Source organism: Camelina sativa, chromosome 14, assembly GCF_030686135.1.
Source record: "Camelina sativa cultivar CO46 ecotype springtype chromosome 14, ASM3068613v1".
NCBI lineage: Eukaryota > Viridiplantae > Streptophyta > Magnoliopsida > Brassicales > Brassicaceae > Camelina > Camelina sativa.
The window spans coordinates 5,712,529-5,739,109 of NC_141893.1; the positions used below are offsets into that span (position 1 = coordinate 5,712,529).

At 34.6% G+C, this 26,581-nt stretch overlaps 5 protein-coding genes and 2 pseudogenes across 6 annotated transcripts; 4 read left to right on the plus strand and 3 right to left on the minus strand.

Annotated features, from left to right (window-relative positions):
• Window positions 1-679: 679 nt before the first annotated feature.
• On the plus strand, window positions 680-5,109 carry LOC104753845 (uncharacterized). The gene is made up of 8 exons (XM_087483056.1): window positions 680-888; window positions 985-1,063; window positions 1,535-1,803; window positions 2,518-2,811; window positions 2,895-3,176; window positions 3,488-4,029; window positions 4,112-4,217; window positions 4,304-5,109. The coding sequence occupies exons 6-8, from the start codon at window positions 3,503-3,505 to the stop codon at window positions 4,931-4,933; spliced, it is 1,263 nt and encodes a 420-aa protein (XP_087339182.1). The 5' UTR covers window positions 680-888; window positions 985-1,063; window positions 1,535-1,803; window positions 2,518-2,811; window positions 2,895-3,176; window positions 3,488-3,502; the 3' UTR covers window positions 4,934-5,109.
• A 377-nt stretch (window positions 5,110-5,486) lies between these two features.
• LOC147927873 (uncharacterized) lies at window positions 5,487-6,903 on the minus strand. The gene is made up of 4 exons (XM_087485921.1): window positions 6,451-6,903; window positions 6,044-6,316; window positions 5,929-5,948; window positions 5,487-5,826 (listed from the first exon to the last, which is right to left on the minus strand). Exons 1-4 carry the CDS (start codon window positions 6,901-6,903, stop codon window positions 5,487-5,489), a joined length of 1,086 nt encoding a protein of 361 aa, XP_087342047.1.
• Window positions 6,904-7,007: 104 nt separating this feature from the next.
• LOC147927874 (uncharacterized) lies at window positions 7,008-7,982 on the minus strand (annotated as a pseudogene).
• Window positions 7,983-9,408: 1,426 nt separating this feature from the next.
• LOC104739981 (AP2/ERF and B3 domain-containing transcription factor RAV1 pseudogene) lies at window positions 9,409-11,006 on the plus strand (annotated as a pseudogene). Its single transcript, XR_015580616.1, has one exon. The product of XR_015580616.1 is annotated as an AP2/ERF and B3 domain-containing transcription factor RAV1 pseudogene (transcript).
• A 1,096-nt stretch (window positions 11,007-12,102) lies between these two features.
• On the plus strand, window positions 12,103-14,511 carry LOC104739982 (methionine aminopeptidase 1B, chloroplastic). Its single transcript, XM_010460476.3, has 10 exons — window positions 12,103-12,436; window positions 12,642-12,726; window positions 12,829-13,066; window positions 13,164-13,325; window positions 13,416-13,457; window positions 13,583-13,654; window positions 13,758-13,837; window positions 13,940-14,037; window positions 14,183-14,230; window positions 14,330-14,511. The coding sequence occupies exons 1-10, from the start codon at window positions 12,298-12,300 to the stop codon at window positions 14,473-14,475; spliced, it is 1,110 nt and encodes a 369-aa protein (XP_010458778.1). The 5' UTR covers window positions 12,103-12,297; the 3' UTR covers window positions 14,476-14,511.
• Window positions 14,512-14,864: 353 nt separating this feature from the next.
• On the plus strand, window positions 14,865-16,306 carry LOC104739983 (allene oxide cyclase 4, chloroplastic). Its single transcript, XM_010460477.3, has 2 exons — window positions 14,865-15,431; window positions 15,646-16,306. Exons 1-2 carry the CDS (start codon window positions 15,194-15,196, stop codon window positions 16,173-16,175), a joined length of 768 nt encoding a protein of 255 aa, XP_010458779.1. The 5' UTR covers window positions 14,865-15,193; the 3' UTR covers window positions 16,176-16,306.
• Window positions 16,307-17,725: 1,419 nt separating this feature from the next.
• On the minus strand, window positions 17,726-19,368 carry LOC104739984 (zinc finger protein WIP6-like). The gene is made up of 2 exons (XM_010460478.2): window positions 18,906-19,368; window positions 17,726-18,457 (listed from the first exon to the last, which is right to left on the minus strand). Exons 1-2 carry the CDS (start codon window positions 19,251-19,253, stop codon window positions 17,903-17,905), a joined length of 903 nt encoding a protein of 300 aa, XP_010458780.1. The 5' UTR covers window positions 19,254-19,368; the 3' UTR covers window positions 17,726-17,902.
• Between the last annotated feature and the right edge of the window lie 7,213 nt (window positions 19,369-26,581).

Sequence of the window (26,581 nt, forward strand, 5' to 3'; positions counted from 1 at the left end):
CACCACATTAAGAATCGGTAGTATCTGAACATGGTAATCAAATCTATTATCTTGTTATTATATTTATTTTAAAGATATAGTTATATCGTTACAGTAATAAAATAATGATTTCATCATATAAGCATCAAAAACAAAACTCAGGGGGGGGATGAACTTCACTACAACGGTGTCAATATCTCACGTGGACCCTTTTTTATCCCAATCCTGACCCACACAATTGGTCCCACTTCCCCATGCACACTGCCCACAGCATATTCATTTCCTTATTTGTTTGTAAGGGGTTTTTTAGAATTTTCCTTAGACCAAAATAATAATAAAATAAGTAACATTCTTCAACAAATCAAAAGAACATTTCTAATATAAGAAATATTGGAAACGTTTTTTACTTGATACCTTCCTTTATATTATTAAAAAATGATTTAAGAAACAAAACCAACAAGTACAGTCTTATACTCATATACTTTTTTAATTTCTTTTTCTTTTACACAAATTTAAGAAAATATTGCTCGATTGACACCTTTCCATTAGGGAAAGTTAAATTAACACAATTTTCGGTTTAAATTACCAAAAGTCCAGTTTGGTGCCTTAAAAAAAATGTAAAAGGAAATAAAAATTAAAAGAGAAAAAATCGAGTTTATCAAACCAAACAAACCCAACATGCGTTTGGTTTTATTTATCTAACACAGACATAAACACAACCGCCAGCGACAGAGAGGTTTTACGGTATACCAAAAGAAACTCGATATGTTGGGTTTTTGCGCCGGCGAATAGAGCATTCACTGGCCTCCTTTTGTTACACCCACATACAGACGGTTGTAGTTGGCTCTCATCTTCCGCCGGCGAAATAAGAACCATAGTGGATTTGGGGGTGGTCGATTTTGTCCGCCGGTGAGTGTTGTTATTTTCCCTTATTAGAAACGATTACTGAATTGTTTGCAATTGTAGATTAACCCTGTTTTTGTTTTGAGTCTTGCTGTTCAATAGTTTTTGTGAAACTTCAAGCTCGATTTTGTCTCGATTTGGTGGAACAAATAGCTTTGGTCAGTGGTTCTTCATAAATCCGGTAAGGCTTTTTGTCTATATGATAAGATTTTGTCTCGATTTGATATGGGTCTTGAGGTATTGCATTATTTGGTCTCGAATTGATATATTTTTTGTTTGTAGATTTGTTCAATCTTGAGTTAAGATCATGGTCTCAAATTTATATTTTTTTGTGTGTGTCGATTTGTTCAATAGTACTCTCGAATGCTTATCTGTTTCTCTTTGAAGCCTTTATTTTAACTCTCTAGACTTCTTTCATGGCAGCCCTTACGACACACTTATAAGTATTGTGTGTGTGTCTTTTTAAAACTGCCAACTTGTGAATGATTTAGCTTTATCTTAACTGTTGTTTTTTTGTTTTTGGATTAGAAGTATCTAACAATTTTGTGTTTCCTAAATGAGAGATTTGTTTCATCAATGGGGTCAAATTTAGTATTTATCATATTGTTTGCAACCTTATCCTATCATTTGATGCTTTTTTTTGTATGTTTAGGAATGACATCATCAAGCAATAGCATCAAATATCCTCCTCTATTTTATGAAGAAGGGAAATCGCCTCTCCAACATAGGATCATGAACCACAATTGTTTTGTGTGAAAAATTGGAATTTTGAGAGAAGGATTAGGTGTGGACGTGTGGGATAATCTGAAGAAATCATCTCTTGGAGTGTTTATAAAGTTTGCTGAATTGGAATACACATGGGCTGCGCAGAGAGTTCATTTTCTACTCACACATCAGCTGAAAATCAACAACATTCATGAGGTTTGGTCTTTGATCGATGATAGGCCTATTAGATTTTCTTTAAATGAGTTTGCAGAGATAACAAGCTTAAGTTGTGATGCATTTGACTCTTTAGACAACTTTGATGTTGATCACCATGATTTCTGGAAAAAAATGAAAATACCAACAACCCTTGATGGTCCTATGTGGAGTGAGTTGGTAAAAGTGATTAATTCTAGCAAATCATGGCATCTTGATAAGAGGATGATGGTTGGTAGGTTATGTTTGTTGTCAGTATGCATACATGGAATTCATCATACATCTAGAATCCCGTTGGCGACCGCTAAGAGAGTTTTAGACCTAGTTGCTTTTGAAAAACATCCATGGGGTCGGGTTGCTTTTAGTAGTCTAGTGAATTCTGTTAAGATGGTTGACTATGACAGAGATTCATACACCATACACGGGTGTGTTCATGCTATGTTAATTTGGCTGTATGAGAGTGTTTCTAGAATAGGAGAAAGTTATGGGTTTAGAAGAACATAAACCACTGGTTTTCCACTTCTTGATTGGCGGTTATCTCGAAAACGTATCAACTTCACAAACTTCATCCAAAACGAGAAGGAGTTGCATGGACAGGTTAATAGTGGTGCTAGTTTGTTACTATCTGTTTTTAAAAAAATACTTTTGACATCAACAAATAATTTGTGTGAATTTAAAGTTATTACCAGTGTTAATCACTTTATTCATGGCTTGTAGGTTCGTGTTAGGCATATGATTCATGTTTTAGAGGAAAACATGTATCCTCTATGGTCTGAAGCAGATGAACATACGAATCCACACCTAGACGAGCTAATTAAAGATCTTATTCATAACCGTTTGTCTCTAGATGCTTGGAGTTGTGTCAAAAAAGTTGGTATAAGTTCAAAAAAGAAGAAAAGAAGTGTTGAAGCTGATAAGGTGAATGACGACAGAGGGTGCAATCTTAAGAAAAAGAGATTGACAGATAATGATCCTAAATGTGAACAAGGAGAAAATGTAACCAACATGGAGGTAAGGTTTTGTTATCCTTCACTGAACATGATTACCATTTTTTTGTCTTTTCTATTATGATATTAAGGAACATGTTATTGCAGGATGGTAAGGATGACAAGTCAATTTCTTTGGATATTTGGAGGGCGATTGAGAAAATGAATGAGACTATTTTTGACTTGGGCAAAACACTCAACAGTCGATTAGATGCTTTGGAGAGCAAATTTGAAACATTTGTTGAAAAAAAAATGAATGTGTTAGAAGAGAAGATGAGTGAGAGGATTAAAGCAGTGGAGAAAGAATGAAAAGAGCCAAAAGACGCTGATGGACCAAATGATGCCACTTCGCACACTATTGAAGATGATGAGGGAACAAGTAAAGCACTTGTAAGTTACATTTTCTCTTATCATGTTCTGATTTCTTTTTTCACTTATCACGTTTTGATTTTTTCTAAAACTTATCATGCTCTGTTTTTTTTTTCACTTATCACGTTACGTTTTTTTTTTAAACTTCTCATGTTCTTTTTTTTTTTAACTTCTCATGTTCCGTTTTTTTTTAAACTTCTCATGTTATGTTTTTTTGTTTAAAACTTATCACGTTCTCATGTTATTTTCACTTCTCATGATCTATTTTTTTTAATAAACTTATCACGTTATAGTTTTCTTACCTTTTTGTGGAATGTTCTGTTTCGTTGCAGTTATGGATAGTTGAGATGAAGCAGACATCACATGATGAATTTCCCACTCAAAGGGCCGTGTGGAAGGTATACACTGTCAACAATAAGAAGAAGGAAGAAGATGAGATATCAGAGAATCTTCCTCTCTTTGAGAAGAAGGTATCTGTTAAGGTTGAGAAGAAGAACACTTCCAAGAAAAAGAAGAAAAATGTTCATCATTCTGACGATTTTGAAGATATTACTACTCAAGTTCAGAAGGTTCAGTTGAAAATAGCTTCCAGTTCTGAAGAGACATGGTCCAACCAGGAGGATCAGTTAGCTAGTAAGAAACTCGAGGTGACACTAAAAAGCATTGGAGATGCTTTAACGAAGTTGGATGGACCTGGACCTTCGAAGCAGCCAAGACGCGTCCCACAATTGGCAGAATCGCAGAAATATCCTTACCTTGGTAACTCGACGGTCAAGAGGATCATTACAGAGGGTGAAACTCAGCTCAACGATCATCTTAAGCCTGTAGATGATGAGAAACATCAGAGACTTATGGATTTTCTCAGTCTTGATAAGTATACTTCAACAACTCTTAATAGTTTAATAAAAGTTACATCATTATCTATATTTGTACTAACTCATTTTAACCAATAACAGGGAAGAACCACTTAGCACCAGCAATGCAGCTGTGAGATTCTATTGGAAAATTATGACTCCAAGGAAACATTGGCCAAGCGATGACAATGGATGGTTGACATATCATGTAAGTAAATTTTTGCTTATTTTTGTACAACTGATTTAATGACCACTGTTATTTTCCTTATTCTAGTTATGTTTTTTTGAATGTAGCACATGAGTTGTGCAATGGCTATGTTCCGGAGAAGATATATGTGTGAGCCTTGTCTGTATCCTAAACAACGCATTGCCTTCTTAGATCAAGATCTGATCACAACATTGTGGAATGACTACAAACAGTTTGATATGGGGCCTAAGAATTTCGTGTTTAGGGATTCCTATGTGAAACACGCTTATGATGAATTTCCGGAGGAGTCAGCTAAACACAAAAAATGGTGGATTGATGTGGATAACTTATACGCTTGTCTCTTTGTCAATGAAAACCATTGGGTGGCTTTGGATATTGACTTGCAGGGTAATAAGATTTACATCTATGATAGCATCCCAAGCATGGTGAGTGATGATGAAATGGCTCTTGAATGTTTGTCTTTAAGGCGAATGATCCCAGCGATGTTATGTGACATTATTCCTGAGACGATCCGTAAGAAGAGTAAACGTATGTTGGAATTGAGAAGGGTGAAGAAGAATGTCCCTCGAAATGAAAATCCAGGTGATTGTGGTATGTACGCTCTGAAGTATATAGAATGTTTAGCTCTTGGGAAAGCATTTGATGGGCTTTGCGATGAGAACATGTTGGCTCTTCGGATTAAGCTTGCAGCGGAGTTATATGACGAAGTTGGATAACTAGCCATACCACCGAACATGTCTGATTCATATCCTCGAGCTAAAGATATTAAAATCTCTTCCCTCATGGATGAGTCCTTGTAGACTATTTTGTTTCATTGTCTTACGGTTTTTAATAACGTTATCATTGTAGACTATTCTTCTTTGCATGTGAATTACTACGTTCTCGTCTTTTTTACATGAATTATTATCTAGTGCTTTTACGATTAGTGGACAAACGTAAATATAATATGAACTCACTACATTATGCAAGTTCATAATATATCACGAGTATGCATAATGATTATAATTTTAAATTTAAATGCATAATGATTAAATAATTTTCAGAATTATTATCTAATGTTTTTAGGATTACTTGTAGTACACTTGTAATCATATATGAACGTACTACATTGTAATGGTTGTTTTAAAAAAAAAAAAGTTCTATATCAATATAATACATGTCTTACGAATTAAAAAGAACAAGAGAATATAAAAGAATTTGGCAACTAAAAAGAGTTCTATGTCAATGAAAGCAGCGTCAATCTCAACATGAATTTAAATAACTTGGATTTTATAGAGTACATGTTTTACGATTGTATCCTACTTGGTTGTAATTACCGCATGTGTATAGCTTTCTTGGCTTCTTCTTTTCCATTGCAATCTCCAATGCGGATTTAATTCTTGAATTTTTTGGCCTTCCTGGTTGTTGTTTAGGTATTGGTGTTGAACATACCTTTGTTATCACATGTCCAGGAACAGATTTATCAAACTCCCTTGGCATGATGACATTCGCGTAGGAAGTGTACACGTAGGTTTTCCGATAATAAGGATGACTCATTGAAATGCGAGAGATGTTTCTGTATTCACCGGCCGCAATTGCGTGTACACAAGGGCGTTTCTCCAAGTCAAACCTGCGACACGTACACTTTTTATCTCTCAAATTGACAACATGCAGAGATGTCCCACTTGTTACTTGTACTTGGTGTTAGTCGATATCTTGGACGGTAAGTGACTTAGCGTAATCCACACGACCCTATAAAATATAAAATACGATGCCACATTATACATTATATTTGAAACATAAATAACCAACATCAACATTTTCTAAGAAAGGATAAAAGAATAAACCTGAAGAATTTTCTCTACACCACGTGTCAAAACTGTTGTCATCTTCAATGCATCACTCCTTCTATCTGAAAACCACCTAGTCATCATGGACCTTATTTCTTCCATTAGTTGTACAATAGGATAACTCCTAGCATGTGACATGACCTTATTCATTGATTCTGCAATGTTGCTTGTAAGCAAGTTGTACCTATCACCTGGGAAATATACACGAGTCCACATACGCACATCAGCCCTTACGAGGTACTCATGTAGTGCTGGATTCATGGCTTCTATCTGATCAAATGTGGTTTGAAAGTCGATAAGTCTACAAGTATTTGTTGCCTTTTTAACCAAAGCAAATTCTGCTCGACATTTAAACCGGACCAAAATATTCTTGTACATATTCCCCTGCTAGATTTCGGATAAACCTTTTTAATAGCATTCCCAATTAAATTGTGCCTAACAGAAATAATGGAAAGGTTTTCATCATCTGGTATCACACAGCTGAGTTGCTTGAAAAACCATTCCCATGATTCATCATTCTCTGTATCAACCACAGCGAAAGCAATTGGAAAAATCTGAAAATTGCCATCTTGAGTTGTTGCTGTCAGAAGTGTCCCTAAGGATTTTTCTTGTAAAAAAGTACCATCAACAACAACCACTTTCCTCAAGAATGGAAATCCCTGAATGCTTGCACCAAATGCTAGAAAACAGTACTTAAATCTTTGAGATTCATCAACTTCAAGCTGTGTAAAAGTTCCAGGATTTCCTCTTTTTATCATATACAAATATGTAGGAATCTGCTCATAACCACTCTCTGGACTACCCCTCACCAACTCGCGAGCATGCCTTAGCGTTCGATATGCCTTCCAATAATCCATCTATCAAGAACAATATTATTTTAGATTGTTATGAAACTAAATAAACGGTATAATGCTAAATAGAACTAGAAGGAATAATTTTACCTTGATTTGATAACGTTTATTCAACGCTTCAGCAACATGCATTGGCAGTACCTTGGGACCAACTCCACCAACAAAATCTTTCTACAACTCTCCTAAAATATGATGGTCTCCTTGTCGGACACACATAGAGCGCTCTGTTACTGAACATGTATGTGCTGAAATAAACACACGCACCTCAAACTTGGGAAAGTGACTTAATGTTGCAGCTCTTACCCTCCACTTGCATCCTTAACCCAACATTTGACAATCAATAGTGTTGGTCTCGATTTGTAAACATAAAAATCAAACCTTTGTACCAAGGTTAGTATCTTCAACCGTGTTTCTAGGTGCTCCTTTGTATCATACATTTGCCCAACAGCCAAATTCACGGAAGACAAGTCTACCTTTGAGACGTCAACTGGTTCTTTATTTTCTTCAATAAAAAACGATGAACTCCTTTTCTTCATTGGCAATTTATGATCCTCTTCTTCTGGTGGAATTCCATACAAGGTAAAATTCTCATCATCAGAATCTGTTCCATCAGAATCATCACAATAATCAAATATACTATCATCTTCATCGATCTCTTCATGTTTTGCTTCGCTGGTCAAATCAAGATACTCTTCTCCAACCAAATCGTTTTCATCTCTTCCTCGTTTCATACCTTTGTGATTCGAATCAGTCCGTATTTTCTTCTTCACTTCAACACAAAGACGACCTGTATCCCTTTTCAATTGTCCCAGAAAAGTGTGCAACTGACGAGAATTATCAATAATAATTGGTGGTGTATCAGCGGGTAAATCCTGCAATAACCTCGTCGAGATCTTGTAACTCAACACAACATCAAATACCTTGTTATCCAGTCTGTAATCCTCATATACCATTCCAATGCAATCATCAAAACTGTTTAGATCATTACATTCTAGAATTCGTGAACCCCTTTCATTATCGACAACAAACAACCATTTATTGTTGTCGAAGATCCAATTACCACAAACGAGAATCACCTGCTTCATATTCTCTTTATTGTGTAACGATGCACTCTAACGTGAAGGAAGCGATGAAAAAAAAAGAACCTAAAAGGAAAATAACAGAGAAGTCGATTATGAACCCCAAAAGGAAAGAAAGCATGATTAAATCCACATTGGGAGGGAAGGAAGAAGGAATCTATGGAGAAATAAGATGAATTCAAAAGAGAAAAAAAAAGTTAGAGTCGATATTGGGGGAGGCACGAGACAAACAAGAAAGAATAAGGAAAACCCTAGATTCTTGTCATATATGTCACCTACTTAAAAAGTCTGTCGCTTAACCATAAAGAATCTGTCGTAAAACACACTAATAAATCTGTCATTACGTTGAAAAAAAATCTGTTATCAAGGAATAATATAAGAAAAAATGTGAGTAACCTCTAAAATAATTAATCTGTCATTACAGAAAACAAATCTGCTGTCACTATATTAACAAAAAAAAATTTGTTATCATTGTATTCATATATAATAAATCTGTTATTAAGCAGCAGATTTTATAGTAAAAAAAACAAAAATGTCATAACATAAGAAAATCTGCCACAACATATAATGTGAATGTAGGTCAATATAGCAATTTTAAAAAGACTTTCGAAAATCTGTTATCAAACAACAGATTTTTCCTCAATAAAAAAATCAGTCATAACTAAAAAAAAATCTGCCACAAAATTCCTAAAAAATTGACTAAAATAATGAAAATCTGTCATGACTTTATAAATAAGTCTGTCGCGTTAAAAAAATCTGGTGTTCAAGAAAAATCTGTCGTTACATACGTCAAATAAATTTGCCTTGAAAAACAAATCTGCCGTCAAACTTTTCAAATTAATCTGCCATCCAAAATAAGTCTGCCAACAAAAATTTTCCATGGACAAAAAATCTGCCACTTACAAAATAATCTGCCATTACATGTTTGGGAGACTTTTAAAAAAAAAAAAAAAAAAAAAAAAAAAAAAAAAAGGAAATTGCAGGAATTTTAATCAAGGGTAATATTGACTTTTTCCTAACAAAGCAAAAAAAGTATTTTAGGTTTGAAAATAATCTAACTAACCCTCAAATTTTATGAGCTAATCTAGCAATTAACTGATCAATTTGGGTCAAACTAGTAATTTTCTCCTGAATAACGTATAAACATTCCAAAATATTATTGTTTCGTGAGTTTTTTCTACAAGGAAACAGTTCATGAAATTGACCTTATATAGTAACCTAAATTAAATGCGTATTCCTTTCTTATATTTTCATTTCAAATAAACTTATATGTTTCGACGAAGCTTCCCTTTAGGTTTTTCTTGAGTTGACCCATACACACACCATCACACAAACCCATATTACTTCCTATACACCTACCCATATACTATAATTACTCCCCTGAAACACGCATTCTTCAAATACACACACACACATATTTTTATTTATTTTGTTATTAGTACCAAATAAAAGTGAAAAATAAAATAATATCATTAGAAGTGACACTTGCTGTTTCTTATTTCCCTCCCCAGTACTCTCTCCTTCTTTCTATATATATAAATATACACACACATACGTTATACATATACACAACAACACATCACAAACACAACACAAACACATTTCTGATTTCTCCATTGTTCTCACTTCTCAAAACATTAACCAAAAAAAAACAAAAAAAAAACTCAGATTAAATGGAAGTGAGTAGCGTAGACGAGAGTACTACGAGTACAGGCTCAATCTGTGAAACCCCGGCGATATCTCCGGCGAAAAAGTCGTCGGTAGGTAATAATAATTTATACAGGATGGGAAGCGGATCAAGCGTGGTGTTAGATTCAGAGAACGGCGTCGAAGCTGAGTCTAGGAAGCTTCCGTCGTCAAAGTACAAGGGAGTGGTGCCGCAACCAAACGGAAGATGGGGAGCTCAGATTTACGAGAAGCACCAGCGCGTGTGGCTCGGTACTTTCAACGAAGAAGACGAAGCCGCTCGTGCCTACGACGTGGCGGTCCACCGGTTCCGCGGCCGTGACGCCGTCACGAATTTTAAAGACGTGACGTTGGACGAGGAAGAGGTCGAGTTCTTGAATTCACATTCGAAATCTGAGATCGTTGATATGTTGAGGAAACATACTTACAACGAAGAGCTAGAGCAGAGCAAACGGCGCCGTAGCGGTAACGGAAACACGGTTAGGACGATGCTAACGTCGGGGTTGAGCAATGATGGTGTTTCGACGACGGAGTTTAGATCGGCGGAGCCACTGTTTGAGAAAGCGGTTACGCCAAGCGACGTCGGGAAGCTAAACCGTTTGGTTATACCTAAACACCACGCCGAGAAACATTTCCCGTTACCGTCAAGCAGCGTTTCCATGAAAGGAGTGCTGTTGAACTTTGAGGATGTTAACGGGAAAGTGTGGAGGTTTCGTTACTCGTATTGGAACAGTAGTCAGAGTTATGTCTTGACCAAAGGTTGGAGCAGGTTCGTTAAGGAGAAGAACCTACGTGCTGGTGATGTGGTTAGTTTCAGTAGATCTAACGGTCAGGATCAACAGTTGTACATTGGGTGGAAATCGAGATCCAGTTCGGAGTTAGAGGCGGGTCGGGTTTTGAGGTTGTTCGGAGTTAACATTTCACCGGCGGGGAGTTCGAGAAACGACGTCGTAGGGAACAAGAGAGTGAACGATACTGAGATGTTATCGTTGGTGTGTAGTAAGAAGCAACGCATCTTTCACGCCTCGTAACAACTCTTCTTCCTTTTTTTTTTCTCTCTTTTCTTTTTTTTTTCTTAATAAAAAAAATTAGTTCAACTTTCGTATATTTTTTTTTTCTTATTGCATCGATTTCTTCTTGTTTACCAAAGGTTCATGAGTTTGTTGTATTGATGAACTGTAAATTTTATTTATAGGATTACAAAGAGTTACTTATTAGATGACTCAAGAGTTTTATTAGCATGAGATGATGAGAATGTTTTCACCAAATCTTTACCTTGTTTCTTTCATTTTATGTTGTATGGGAACGAGTGTTGGTTTATAATATATATGAATGCATTAGCTACTGCCTATATATGCTATTTGCTGATTTTTTATTTATGGAGAATACTATGAAGTATGAACACTAAATAACAAATGTTCTAACTATGAGTCGAGTAGTAAGTAATTAAGAAAGTGTTGTTCTCTATTGCCTATTGGTATATTTCAAAATCTGAGGCGATTCTTAAAACGTAATTTTTCCAACAAATGTTATTTTTCTTATATATTACTGCAAAATAAAAACAGTTTGCAGGGTCTGCAGAAGTATATCGGTATATGTATAGATAACAAAGAAAAATATATTTTTATAATCGATGCACAGTACATCTAGTAGAGATCAATACACAGACGTTTGTAAGATATTATTTCGAGCTTCAGAAATTAATTGTTGTTAGAGATCCATGTCTAAATAGTTCTCTCATTAAAGATATCTGTTGATAAAGTACTCAGTTACAACTATAATTTCGAACAAAGATGAATGGATTAACATTTCAACTTTTTTTTTTTTAAATGTTTCTTACAAAATGGTATATACGATATGAGTTAAAAGCTTAAACATATATATGATGATGATAATACACTTGTTGCATAACTAATATAGAATGTATGTACATAAAGGAATATATTGACTACTGATCTTATCAATGTTCCATTCATATGCACTTTTTTTTCAATACAATTCGGTGGGCTAAAACATTATTCCATATTATATAGCAAAAAAATCCTATTATACAATTAAAAATTCCCATGCAATTCTCTTATATGGTTTTGTCTAAAAGACACGACCCACACGTAATTCAAGTTGCATTTGTATAGCAATACAGCAGTATCATTAGTGAAAAGGACTAGACTAGAATCCCTTTAACCAACATCGTAATCCTTACTATTTCATCCTTAATTATTGCTTGTGATATTTTGTAAATCCGTTTATATATATATATATATATATATATATTAACCAAAAGTTAATCATAACTAATTTAATCGTTTATCTAAATACATAATTTCGTTTAATTACAAGAACCATACATAATTTGATAATTCTAATAAAATAGATGAAAACATAAAAAATGCCTTAAGAAAGAGGATATACATACACATATAATTTCACAAAAATATTTGTTTACATGTTTTTCATGAGCCCATGTTTGATCGATCATATACGGGCCAAATGGGCTTAGTCCAGTAAATTGTATCAAATAAAAATATCAAGGGACAATTATTTTTATCTATTTTTTAATATCATCAAGAAATGTTAAAATTTATCGATACGCTGCAAATTTTGATATTTTGGGTTTAGCAGTGAAGTTGCGAAAATGGCGTCTTCGGTATCTCTATCCAGTTTCTCGTCATCGGCGTCTTTGAAACTCTGTTCTTCCTTTTCCGGCGAATACTTAGCGCCGTCGAGATGCTTTGTCGGAGCTCCGGTCACTTCCTCTTCTTTATCACTCTCCGGTTTGTCATTTTACTTGTCACTGTTGTTTCTTCGTTTGCTCTGTTCGTTTTATTCAAAGCTTTCTGGGAACTATATATATAGCTTCGTGTTTTATTGGAAGATAACGGAAATTTTTTGGTTATCTGATTGGAAAAATTGAAACTTTCTCAGTGTGTTCCAATTTTGAATGGTGTATGAAGCTTACCTTCACTCATATCTTTGCAGGTAAGAATAATTCATATTCTCAGAGAAATTTCTATGTTTCTGCCAAGAAAGTTTCTGGTTTGGAAGAAGCCATTAGAATCAGAAGGTATCAAGTAAAAAAAAAAATGCAATCTTGATTGGATTCAAGATTTTTCATTTCTAGGTCATAGAGCTAACAATACAATTTATTTGATTTACATTTTTGTAGAATGAGAGAGCTTGAAACCAAAACAAAGGTTAGGAGAAATCCACCTCTAAGACGTGGAAGAGTATCACCTCGTCTTCTTGTACCTGATCACATTCCAAGGCCTCCATATGTTGAGTCTGGTATGTTACCTGATATATCAAGTGAGTTTCAGATTCCTGGTCCTGAAGACATTGCGCAAATGAGAGCTGCTTGCGAGCTTGCTGCTCGGGTTTTAAACTATGCTGGAACTTTGGTTAAAGTAAGATTTTTTTTATGTTCCTTGTGGATGTCCTGTTTCTTCTATATTATGCATATATGTATATGGTCTGAGTTGTTTGTTTATATTGGTTCTGCAGCCATCTGTTACGACTAACGAAATCGACAAAGCTGTGCATGATATGATTATTGAAGCTGGTGCTTATCCTTCACCTCTTGGATATGGTGGATTTCCTAAAAGTGTGTGTACTTCAGTTAATGAGTGTATGTGTCATGGAATACCGGATTCTCGCCAGCTACAGGTCTTCAAGTGTGCTTTTTTACTGCTTTAAGCCGAGTAGCTTTTGAAGGAATTCATATGTTTTATCACTAACTATTACCTTTTAATGCAGAGTGGGGATATCATAAACATCGATGTCACGGTTTACTTGGATGTAAGTTCATTTAGGCTTGTTTCGTTGATCTGTAGACATTTTTACTTTCATTTTTGTTGATCTTTAACATAGAAGTTGAAACATCATGTATGTAACACTTTTTGTGGGGTTTGAAACTTTAACAGGGTTACCATGGAGACACATCGAAAACTTTCTTCTGTGGAGAAGTCGATGAAGCTTTCAAACGACTTGTGAAGGTACTATTCTTCTTCTTCTTCTTCACTGTATTATCTCTTCAAGTTCAAAATAAATGGATTCTGTTTTAATATGCTAATTGTTGTTGGTTTATTGTTCTGTAAGGTTACGGAAGAATGCTTGGAGAAAGGTATTGCCGTTTGTAAAGATGGAGCAAGCTTTAAGAAAATCGGGAAAAGAATCAGGTAGCAACCAAAACCTATTCTTGATTCAATAGAAACATGCAGAAATGTATTAACAATGCTGCTAGACAACCAAACAATCTCACTGGTATCAATTTCCAACAGTGAGCATGCAGAAAAGTACGGCTACAATGTCGTGGAGCGTTTTGTTGGGCATGGTGTTGGACCAGTATTCCACTCTGAACCCCTTATATATCATTACCGTAAGTAATCACTTCCATAGAAAAATCGCTTATGGTATTAGGAAAACGCCTCAGCTTTTATCTATAATGTAACCTGGAAACATCAATCAAAAACAATGCTTGACTGTACATTTCTTTGGTGACTCATTTTCTATCCAATTTGCAGGAAATGATGAGCCTGGAGTTATGGTAGAGGGCCAAACTTTTACCATTGGTTAGCCTTCTTATCTATTCAATGTCATGGCTTTCATTTGCTTATGATAACTAAGTTAACTATATAATAAAAAAAACGGATGGATGTTTTCTGTTGCAGAACCGATTCTCACGATTGGAACCACGGAATGTGTAACATGGCCAGACAACTGGACTACTCTGACAGCAGATGGTGGCGTCGCTGCGCAGTTTGAGCATACCATTCTGATTACTAGAACTGGTTCAGAGATTCTTACCAAATGCTGAAACTATTATCAATTGATCATTTCCATTTCACCTTAATTTCAATTGCTGCTCCTTTAAGGTCCACAGTTAAAGCATCCAAAAGGTGACTTTACCTTCCTTCTGGGAATTTCCAGGTTTTTTGTGTGTTTTACACAGAGACCAGTTGACTAAACTGATGCACTTAATCCTCTCCTGATCACAGCTCAAGAGAGGTATGAACCAGACAAAGGCTGATATTTCATTTAGTTGCTCTCAACATATAAAAAAGGGGGGAAAACTCACAATTTATCCTCGTTAGCAAGAAAGAAAACATAAAAATGAATTTTAATTGCATTTCCCTCATGGTGCACTACCTTTTAAAACCTTACAAAAGATTATATTATTGTCGACAGTGCAAACTTTTGTAATGCATAATCCCCTTAATTCAGATCTCAAGATTTTAGTTTGATATATGAAGTTCCCCACATGTTCCGTCAAGTCCTTTTTTTATCCCATATATCTCACAATGTGACTGAATTAATTATAAATCCATTACAAAGCTGAGACCCACTTTCCCATATTAACGCACATGCCTCTTCATCATTCATCATCATCACCAATCACCATGATAAAATGCATAGTACAAAAAGCATCCATTAGTAAAAAGAAGCTCATCACTTCATAACGCAAAAAAAAAAAAAAAAATCAGTTTCTCTTTGAACAAGTGCTTTTATTACAATCAACCAACACAGGCAAGTCTATGATCATGGCTTCCTCTGCTGCTGCATCGATCTCTATGTTAACTCTAAGGAACCTCTCCCGCAATCATCAATCTCACCAAACCTCTCTTCTTGGTTTCTCCAGATCCTTTCATAACCTAAGGATCTCATCTAGCGGTCCAGTTTCCTCCCCACCATCAAGATCCACCACTTCCGCCACCAGAGGTTTCTTCAGAACCACTTGCAGTAGCAGCAGCAGCACCGAGAACTCCAGACCAAGTAAGTACAACTTATGATCCAATCGAATTTTAACTTTATGTTCACAATTAAAGTACTCATTTCATGTAGTATCAAATTCAATTACCTCACATTTTAGTACCCACATGAACTGAGCTCTTATGGAATTGGAAACTTAAATTTTTGACCTTTATGCTCAAAATCAAGAACCCTTTTCACAAAAAAAAAAACTGATTTTTACTTATCTTTTGGTCAGCTAAAATTCAAGAACTGAACGTGTACGAGTTCAACGAAGGAGATAGAAACAGCCCAGCGCTTATAAAACTCGGGAAAAAGCCAGATCAGCTTTGTCTCGGCGATCTTGTCCCCTTCACAAACAAACTCTACACAGGAGATCTCACGAAACGCATTGGAATCACCGCAGGTCTCTGCGTTTTGATCCAACACGTTCCAGAGAAGAAAGGTGATCGCTTTGAAGCTTCCTACAGCTTCTACTTCGGAGACTACGGTCACATCTCTGTACAAGGTCCTTATCTCACTTACGAGGACACGTTTCTAGCCATCACTGGTGGCTCCGGCGTCTTTGAAGGAGCTTATGGACAGGTCAAACTTCGTCAGCTTGTGTATCCGACGAAGCTGTTTTACACTTTTTACTTGAAAGGTGTTGTCGCTGATTTGCCGGTGGAGCTTACCGGAAAACATGTTGAGCCGTCGAAGGATGTGAAACCGGCCGCTGAAGCTCAGGCGACTCAGCCCGGTGCCACCATCTCTAACTTTACTGATTGAAATCGATCAAATCATTGTGGGCGTCTTTGTAATAATGGGCCTTTGTATTGGGCTTTTTCACTGTGTTAAAAGTTTTAATAATGGGCCTTTGTATTGGGCTTTTATGGTATTAATGTATTCTATAGTTGCTACTTCTCGTGCGTGAACTCCACCTTCCAAGATTTTTATTAACTTTCTATATTTGGAAAGTTTGGCCTTTCCTAGGCCACGTAGCCTATATTTGAGCTCAAACAGTCAAACTCATAAACGAATCTTTTCTACGTTTTTTCACACCGAATGCAATATTTTGTACTTTTCACAATTTGAATTGGTTTTTAAACATATTAATATACTGATGCACACTTTATTAAATATAATAATCGATTTCGTATTAGTATGAAAAACTTATTTGTGTCAGTTAAGGACTTTGCAAGACGAGTATAGTACTATTATACTTGTTTGAACATATCTATAGACTTTGGACATAAACTTGTACTTTAGTGAAATCATATTGAATGAAGTATCAGTCCAACACTCCTTCAATATTTATCTGTTTGCAATTTCCAAAACGACATTTATTACTACTCCCGTACCTTTGAGGACCAAACTATTCAAAGTTTCAAACGAAACATTTACTCAGATAATTTATTTGTATTCGAATAGAACATTTGAAATATGGCAAGTAGTCTGACAGTATATCAAACTATTTGGCTATCTTAGCTCACGTAGAATTCAAAGTTTATACACTCCTTAATTCTAAATTATAATAAACGCTAGCTGTTACAAGATTTTGCTTTTCATATACTGATATACAATATGTCATTTTGTATTTTTAATGCAAAAATAAAATTTCAATGATTAATCATCTTTGTTTTGGTTTAAAATTTAGTGCGATATTTTGACAAAACATTTTCAGAGTTAATGCTACTTTTTTTTTACAGCATTAGTGCTACACTGCTACTTGAATATAAGTGTGTATTTTCTTAAATTTTAACGTATATATTATAACTAAAAAGAATAATAAGTAAAATGGAGAAGAGAGATAGAGAGAGTGGCAGAGAAACTGAAGTAACCTAAGAGTCGTGAAATTTCTCTCTCCAAGTGTAAGATAGACAAATGTGTGTAACGTTAGACATCACTACATAAAGTGACAACAGACAGTTTCTGTCTTTGATAAATCGAACTGCCACTTTCGACAATTTAATTACCATTATATTTTACCTCCATTATTTATCACCAGAGATGCGCTCTTTAGTTCACTACATCATTTTTCCCCTAATTTTTACCTCCCTAATTTGTCATTTTGTGAATTCCACAATTCTTGACACTAAATGTGTGTGAATGTGTTAATAATGATCTTTGGTCTCCATCGATGATGCTAAATTCAAGACTAGACACCATTGATCTTCAGTTCATTAAAAGCATATTGTCGGACCTTGATTTTAGATCTCCGGTTACAATGAAAAAATGCATTAAATTACACAACCAATTGACTAATTTAGTTTTTTTTTTGGGGTGAGAATAATTACTAAAAATGCAGGAATTGTTTGTTGGAGACAAGTTTAGAAAGGGTACTTTAAAATTCATAGACCACTACATATATTTTCCGAACTCATAATAGAAATGGTACTTTAAAATTCACTAGCTAACGTGAGTACGTGACTAAGAGGTAAATATCAAACACAAGTACACAACCCACGTAGATAAACCCTAATAACACCCATCAATCATTAAAACGGGCCATTTTATTAGTAATTTTCATCAGAAATCTGACCATAACGACGAAACTCATATCTAATCCCATAGCTCTTCTCTCCACGAACATTTTCTTCATGAGCATCTTCTTCTTCATCATCATCTTCTTCCTCTTCTTCCTCCTCCTCATCGTCTTCCTCTGCGTCTCCAATAGATACAACACGGTCACCTATAGTGTGAGCCGCATGACCATCACCGAAAGCCTTGACGTGATCCTTAAGTGACCTCTTATGCTTAAAATCTGACCCACAAACGCAAAACCACAACTTCCCACAATTCTTCTCATGCGTTCTCCAGTCGCCTCTCACAGCAAACGTTTTCTCACACTTCTTGCGGCAACGAAAAGGTTTTGCTCCGTGCTTCCGCTTGTAATGCGTTTGAAGCGTTCTAAAGTCTTTGAGAGGCTTCGATCTTGGATGGTCTATGTTGTTCTTACAACCTTCTGCACAACAGTAACATGGCAGCCTTAGTATCGAAGATGACGACTTCGTCCCTCGCAGCGACTCTGGACCCTTTCGATATTGCGAACCATGACCCCACATATGCATCTACATATTAAAAAAAAAACCATTATACAAAGGACTTGAGTTTAATATAACTTGGTTATCTCATTTTTCACGTTAAATTTACATATCATGAACATTTTTACTTAGTTTTAAACGTGATTGCAAATATTATTTACTGTATTTTCTTGGCGATGATTTTTTTATAACACGAAAGCGACATAGATATGATTTTCAAAATATTAATGCAGATACTATGAGAGTTCTTTCGATTGATACCCATGAAACGCAGAGGGTTATTGTAGATTGGAAGTTTATTCAACGATATTTTACTGACAATTTAATTAAATACAAATATAATTTTTTACAAAAAGATATACTAAATCAGCTAGCAACATAATCATATTATTTATGTAGATTATAATTAACGTGGAAGTAAAGGGAAAGTTAAATCAAGAAAACTTCCTGTGATGATAAGTTAATCATTTCAAACCTGCATGTTGTTGAAGCGGTTGAAAGTTTTGTTACAGACAGAACAAGAGAACTGAGTGGGACCGACAAGTATCTGAGAAAGCGAAGGGATCCAATACTGTCCCTGCCTCGCCGTGCCGTCTTGATTGTTCCCACCGGTAAGGATGTCTTTGTCGGAATTTGGAGGACCGATATGAAGAGCAACGGTGACGCCACTTGGGTTTGTTGATGGGAGATCAGACTCATGGTTAAAAGAAGGTTTAGTGCTGGTGGGTTTGTTATGGTTAGGGTACTGTTGGCCAGGAGGTCCAAGGCTGAGGATGACGGAGTCTTCGTCGCCGGAGATGCAATATTGATTATTGTTATACATTGAGGAGAGAGAGAGAGAGAGAGAGAGAGAGAGAGAGAGAGAGAGAGAGAGATGCGAGAGAGATATGGGGTTTTGAGGAAATGGAGGAGAAAGACAATGGAGGCTGGACGAACTGGTAACTAATAAATGATTCTTTTATTTTGTACTTGCTTCAGCTTTTTTTTCCTCGTAAATTTACGTGTTACAAGTGACAAACCCATGTTTGGTTCCAAATATCTATATATCTATTCACTATTTAGTTGCAGTACGTTTGGATGCTACTTTATATTTCTACATTTTTTTACCTTTGAATTCGATATAATATTCTGATAGTCTTCATTACTCTTTTTTTTTCTTTTTCTTTTCTTTCGTTTTCTTTGTTTCCTATTCTTTTTCTTAACACACAGAAAAACTTATTATAAGTTATAATAGATGATTCCAGGCTAATTCTCGACGAGAACGAAAACTTATTTACAAACCTTTCCATGAATATGATATGAAATCTTATGCATGTATATATTTTTTCTATTAAATTTTTCTTTGATGCTTTATCATCATACACTAGATAGAATCAGTTTTTGACATAAATGATTTTGATAAAACCAAATAAGAATGACATATAAAGTTGACGTGGGCATCTGTCATTATTAGCAAAGAATGTACTATTCACTTGGAACTCGCTCTCCTTTCTAGGATCTCAAAACCATTCTTTGTTTCACGACTTCTCTCTTTCAATTTCTTGTAATATAATTTTATAATATTGGAATTTGTAATATATCTGAGTGATCATTTACTCTCCTCACAAACCATAAGAAAAGGTGAGAGTACACTCTGATACAAAAGAAAAGCAATAGACATGGAGAAACGTGGCGTTAACTGTAGATGCGAAACCTTCTCTCTCTCTCCACTTTCATCATCAGAATTCTGCACAACTTACTGAGATAGTGATAGTCTCAGTGATGATGATATTATTAAAGTTCCCATTTTTTTTTTTTAATAAATCTTTGCTGCCAAAAGTTATCCATATCTATTTTCAGACTTTTTACTTTAGTTTAAAATCTTAGAAGAGTGGGGGAGTTTGCTTATTTGGTTGTTAATGGAATTGGAATGTAAAAGTTGGACGAAAGTGTACATTTTGCTTTGCTTCAATTGATCAATTCTATAATTAATTAATGCTAAAGGCATACGGTTTTAGGTTTTTCTCTTTGAAAGAGGTTTCCGGTTTTTTTTGGATATCTAGACTAGTCTTGCTCGTAAAACTAATATATAGAAATCGTATGCTTCAATCAAAGATACGTTTCTGAAAATATCCGACCGGCTTTCCTATATCATTAATAATTTGAATGTTTTAGGTCAAGTTAGTTCCTATTTTGGAATTCAGAAAACGTATAGGTTTCTTCTCTCTTCTAATTTCAGTTTTGAATCTCCAGTTACACTGTCAAAATCTACATAGAAATATTAATTCTATAAAATCTAAAAATAACCAGGATTACTCATATATATTCATATGGGAACATTGCATTTTTTTGGAAAGAAATTCAAACCTAAATTTTTAAACGGTCTCTCCTATATAAAGTTGTTCACAAAAATGGAGAGTTAGGTCGTATGCAACTAGTTTTTGGATTTTAGACTATTCATTAGACACGTACGGTATTTTCTTAGAGTTAAAGGCTAAATCAACCGGACAATTGCATCAACATTTGAGTTTGGAAAATTATGGATTGGATCGAAAAACTTATGGACCCGTTCTAATATGTTCCTTTTGCCTTCTATAAATCTTCCTATGATAGTGGGATTCTCAAATGCGAGTGTTTTTTTGTGTGTTAATTATCGAATTATGCTACTAGATCGAAACAACTGGATTCGCAACCACTTATGCGGTTTTTAAAATTTTGCCACATGAATGAATAGAACTAGATTATAAATAATATGATCGTTAACTGTAGGTGACTGTTTAAACAGAATCTTTGAGCCTCAAGTAGTGCTTTATATTAGTCCACGAGGCTTTGAACCGAGGTACTTTCTATTTTGATTAGACATATCGAAAGAAACCTTAAAACAATGTCGTAGAGGGAGAAAAAGAAGTTAGCAAAGAAACTCACAAACACATATTATATGAAATCTTGGTCCGATCAAAGTTTTTCATTGTTTTGATTGAAGCAGTTAGATTCTGAAGCTTTAAAGGGTCCGAAGAAGAAGAGCACAAAATAGTACGACTGAACCAAAACTGTAGCTCCCTCATCTCCTATGTCTCTCTGCTCTGTCACATTATATTTATTTTTATCTATTTATTCTATTGTTTTTTATACGAGTATTTATTTATTCTATTGTTCTATCAGTATCTTACTATATATATATGTATATATATATATATATATATTTTGTATTTAAATGCAATTTCGTGGATGAACACATGAAAGCAATTTGTCAAAGTTTCCTTTTCATTCGTCTTGTAAGTACTCACATAGTCACATAACTCACAACTCTTCTTTCCCTAATCCCGACATTTTCTTACTCTTTTCACTCCTTTTTTTGGGTCTAAAACAATTTCATGTGTCATAAGAAAATGAGTATCTATCTATCTATATAATAGTGTAATTTGGTCGGATACTCGAGTGAGAAAATAAATTGTAAATTTGGTGTGTGTCTGAAAATATTCACGTCCCGACAATTTATTTGATTTTTTTCTTTGTCACATTCGAAACTTTAAAGAAGCTAAAGTGTATACGTACAATCGCAGAAGTCTTAGATATTGTGAAAAGGCCGAAAATAAACTGGCAGGTCCTTAGTTCACAATAAATAAACTATGGGCCTATAGGTACAGGGCTTGAAAATGATAAGCATCCGGTAGTGGTGTAAAGACGGATTGAGTCGTTTTTATGATTTTATCGATGTGGTCGAACGTGGTTTGATGTGAGCTTTTAGAGCATCATTAGTGGAGTACCTCTCCTAAGTTACTTTCAAATTAATTAATCATATAATTAATATTAATTTAAGTAAAGCAACCCTAAGAGTATTTTTGCAAAATCATTCCTTTACTAGAGAACTCAAATAAGGTTACTCAATCTTTTAAAAAATAATTTTTTAACATAACAACCAAAATGGTTTTTTTTTGTTCTTTACCAAAAATACCAAACTTAAACTAACATAATCAGCAACATTTTCATATTGGGGACCCAATTTGCTGTTTCATATTGGAACAAGATTTGAGTTTTCTTATACACATTGTGGATTCTGCAAATAAATTAGAAACTAAACTTGAAATGAAAGCTTGGCCCAAGCACAACTATTTACAAGACAGAGGAGAATGCAACAAAGGAAGAAGATGGATACCCGATGTAGAGACTTCTCTAGCTGCACTATCCTCTGGTTGTTGTTCCCATTGACGAGTCGAGAGTTACGGTAAGGATGAGCCAAAGTGTTTGTAAACGTTCCAAATAGCATCTTGAATCCTCAAAGGTCTCAGAGCCTCGGTTTCTTGGCTTGTGGTCACAACCGCTGTTCTGTCTGAAACTTCGACCTTGATCTGTCTGCTAGGAAGATCCTTGTATAGCTCAGTCCATTTCTGTATTGACCATCCTATGTGTTGCAGAATCACTTCAACTAATATCAAACTCTGCTGCTTTCTCATGTAAATGCTTTACCCAAGTTTTAGCAAAAACAACATCTAAACCCAACTGCTTCAAGTAATCCGTGGATGCACCATTAGCGTAAGCTGTCTGCACAACACCAAGACGAGACTGCTTCCTTCTTTACCATCATCAAGAATGTTTAGTTGCTCTTTGATGAAGAGAGCAAACAAAGATAAAATCTTATCACCATCAAGTAGCTCAACCTTTACATCAGAAGTAGAAGGAACATAAAAGTAAACCAATCGATCTGAATCACCATCCAAACTCGCACACCTCATCCCTACATCTTTTAACCCAAATCCTAAAGGCACAACCTTTTCTTTCTGAACAAAATCAGCACCTACACCTTCATTAAGCACACCTCCATCTCTACCTGTGTTAACTTACGAATCTCAAGATCAAGATTACTCAAAGACCCTCTAAGCTCCTCAATCTTCTGTCCACCAAAACATTAGCACCATCTACAACCAATTTGCTAATCTCAAACTTATTGTAAAGTGTTATTGTTTGTTCTACTAGGAGAGTTAAAGGCTTAAAGCATGATTACCTATACAATCTAAAACACAAAGACAGTTCATCCCTTTACAATCTAAAACACAAAGACAACACCTCACACAACACAAGAAAATCTGTCGTAAATCAGACAAACAATCGATTTAAGCCCCAACCCATAAACCCTCCATACAAATCACAAACCAATTAAACATCAAACATTACCCACTCTCACAATCAAATTGAATTTTACCTAAACCCTAACATTAACAACGAGATCAATAATTAAGTGATGAGGAGACAAACCTTCTCTGTCTGATTTGTCTCCCGGTGGACTTCGCCGCCGCCGTCGATGTCGCAGAAGGAGGTAGGTCATCGTTTGATGTTTGGTGTATCAATCGGAGTGTTTCCGGTTTGGTGTATCAATCGGTGGCGATTCGCTGTGTGGGATGAGAAGAGAGAGACAGACTCGGGGAAGAAAGAAGAAAAATGAGGAGAAAAAAAAAATTGCTTTTATATTTTTTGATCAACCAATCACAATGAACTACGTCGCGGTTCTCAAGGGTTACTCAAAGTGCTCCCTAAAGAATCGATTCTCATGTAAATGGATTTTAAATGGATTGTTTATTCATGAATTGGGGCCCAAACCCAAGAGAAATCAGGAGAGTACCCCTTAGTAAAGATGGTCTTAGCTATAACTGTTATCTGTGAATATGAATGACCTCTCGAGTGTCTGAGGAGACAATCAGAAGCCAATTAGGGACGACTGGAAGGCAATTAAAGGGTAGATTAGATACATATTCAGTGTGCCAACTCATTCAAATTTCCGATCTAATCAACGACCAATTGACTCAATAATCACCGAATTATATCATTCAAAGTCACATCTAGCTAGATTATTCTCAATATTTTCCTTATCTGTTTTAATTATTTTAATTTTCTAAACAGTAAAAATGCTAATATATAAAGTTACTAAGTTCAAATCAATGAGAATCACGTTTTCGAAATGTCACACAATAACATAGTACTCACATGAATATATTTTTCAATGATAAATTCATATATGCATATAATATGTACATCTGAAGAATATATATTATTGTTATTATTAAAAACAAAGATTATTATTGATGATAATCAATTTCTAAAGTCCATTTGTTTAACCCAGTGTTCAAGAAACCGCTAGGCGGTATCTGGGCCGTGATCCAACGCCTAGCGCCTAGAATGCCTGATCGGGGTTTAATCTTTTTAGGCGGTTTAAACGTTTACAATATGAAACATTATATATATGATATTATATATAAAATTATGTAAAAATATATGTTAGAAGAAATAAATAATAATAAATCATAAACTAAACTTAGAACAAATATATTTCTTTAATTTATATTAATAATATATGAACATTTATAAATATGTATATGAATATAATACTAAAAATTTAAAATATATACAGTTAAAAATAAAATATATATATTAAAATAATATTATGTGATTTGAGGCAGTCTAAGCGGTCCGTCTAGATGTCAGCAGAACGCCTAGCGTCTAGACGGCACCTAGGCGGCCGCCTAGACCGCTTTTTTAAACACTGGTTTAACCAAATGGTATTCCTATATAATTTGGAGTTCGATTATTTTAATAAATACCAGAACATGCATACACATTAGTATTTTTTTTTTGTTTGGGTCGAGAAGAAACCATTCCTAGATATTGAGTAGAAAGTCATAGCTCGCATATTATTTAACATTTCATGCATCCAAAAAAATCCATGCATCAAGGTCAAACCGAATTAGATTTTAATTTCCATCCTTCTTCATATCAATGACGATAAAAACAACATTTATTAGTACCGTCCAATTTGCGTTAAGATCTGACTAATTGAACAGTCCAAAATGCATTAGAAGTATTTTTAAATTAAAAATTGTACTTATAATATACGGATATTTAATTTGTGATCACCACTCGGTTTAGAAGCGCACCGTTCTTCAACGACAACTTCTATTCTATCAGACATAGAAATTTTAAAACAGTTTACGCATCATTTTATTTGTTTTTTTTATTTGTTTTTTTTTTTTTTTTCATTTTATTTGTTTTGGGTATCAATTAGCAAGCTTGCGCTGATTAATATACAGTCTTTACTCTTTAGACAGTTTTGTTTTAAAGCGTTTTTGTCCATGAAAAGAAACATAAAACTCTTCCCATAATTGCAGCATCTCCAGCTTTATCTCCGTGATTATTTTCTAATATTGGAGAGAATCTTAAATTTAATTTTTAAAAAATCTTTTCATCAAGTTCAAGCTAGTCATATTTAATGATCAGGATTAAGAAGCTAAGTCATATTTACGGAATCAAGTACTTGTTTTATCTTTTTTTGTTCTTTTCCTATCTATGATTTTATTATTTTTCCTGTTATTATCCTATTTTAATACAGTATTTGAAAAAAGTGGAGTACTGTATGTATAAAAGTGGAGTACTATTTAACATAATCATTGAACGTCTAATGTATTTTTTGAAAACGACGACCGCTCTTTACTTTTCATTTGAAGAAAAATACAATTTTTTCTGGCGACAAGATAGTAAATTAGATCGGTTTAGAAAATACTTAAGTATTTATTAATTGTGAAAGGCATTGGCAAACCATTATCTTGGAAAGTTGGAATGAGGCACGAGGATCTTTGATAGTACAGTCCAACACGTTATGTTTTTCATGTTTTACTTGGCAATAATTAGAATACAAGTAATGTTACCGGCCAAAACTTGAAGATATTGAAACATACTATAAGATATCTACAATTATACACACTAAGTAATTATTATATACGGGTGCGGATAATTCAATAGAACTTAATCAACAAAGTCAAGATTCTGTGACATTTGAATTCTTTGAGAAAAAAGATGTGAATCCTAATGGATAAAGGGCTAAAGAAAGTGAGGATAGAAAAGAAAGAAAAAAATGAAATGAAGGTGTTATCTTAGTATGGCTTTTTTCTTCTTCTCCCTTGTTTTGGCTTCTTCATTAGGAGACATTTGGCTTTTGAGTTTAACATCATTTAGTACGGATCACTTTTCCTTTAACATAATTTAAATCTCATCATTTTTTTTTTTTTGGGCAACCAATCTCATCATATTTATGATGATATTGTAATAAGGGCAAACGTGAAATTATTAACTAATATATAGCTCATTCATGCTTGTCTAACTAGGAATATACTATAAGCCAGATCA

Coding starts and splice junctions, on each gene's coding strand:
- LOC104753845 (XM_087483056.1), top strand. CDS start 3,503: ATGAAGCAGACATCACATGATGAATTTCCCACTCAAAGGGCCGTGTGG. Junction 4,030..4,111: donor GATTTTCTCAGTCTTGATAA/GTATACTTCAAC, acceptor AACCAATAACAG/GGAAGAACCACTTAGCACCA. Junction 4,218..4,303: donor ATGGATGGTTGACATATCAT/GTAAGTAAATTT, acceptor TTTTGAATGTAG/CACATGAGTTGTGCAATGGC.
- LOC147927873 (XM_087485921.1), bottom strand. CDS start 6,903: ATGGATTATTGGAAGGCATATCGAACGCTAAGGCATGCTCGCGAGTTG. Junction 6,317..6,450: donor TTGGGAATGCTATTAAAAAG/GTTTATCCGAAA, acceptor ACATTTGATCAG/ATAGAAGCCATGAATCCAGC. Junction 5,827..5,928: donor GGTCGTGTGGATTACGCTAA/GTCACTTACCGT, acceptor TACGTGTCGCAG/GTTTGACTTGGAGAAACGCC.
- LOC104739982 (XM_010460476.3), top strand. CDS start 12,298: ATGGCGTCTTCGGTATCTCTATCCAGTTTCTCGTCATCGGCGTCTTTG. Junction 13,838..13,939: donor AAAATCGGGAAAAGAATCAG/GTAGCAACCAAA, acceptor AATTTCCAACAG/TGAGCATGCAGAAAAGTACG. Junction 14,231..14,329: donor GGGCCAAACTTTTACCATTG/GTTAGCCTTCTT, acceptor TTTCTGTTGCAG/AACCGATTCTCACGATTGGA.
- LOC104739983 (XM_010460477.3), top strand. CDS start 15,194: ATGATCATGGCTTCCTCTGCTGCTGCATCGATCTCTATGTTAACTCTA. Junction 15,432..15,645: donor CACCGAGAACTCCAGACCAA/GTAAGTACAACT, acceptor TCTTTTGGTCAG/CTAAAATTCAAGAACTGAAC.
- LOC104739984 (XM_010460478.2), bottom strand. CDS start 19,253: ATGTATAACAATAATCAATATTGCATCTCCGGCGACGAAGACTCCGTC. Junction 18,458..18,905: donor ACCGCTTCAACAACATGCAG/GTTTGAAATGAT, acceptor TTTAATATGTAG/ATGCATATGTGGGGTCATGG.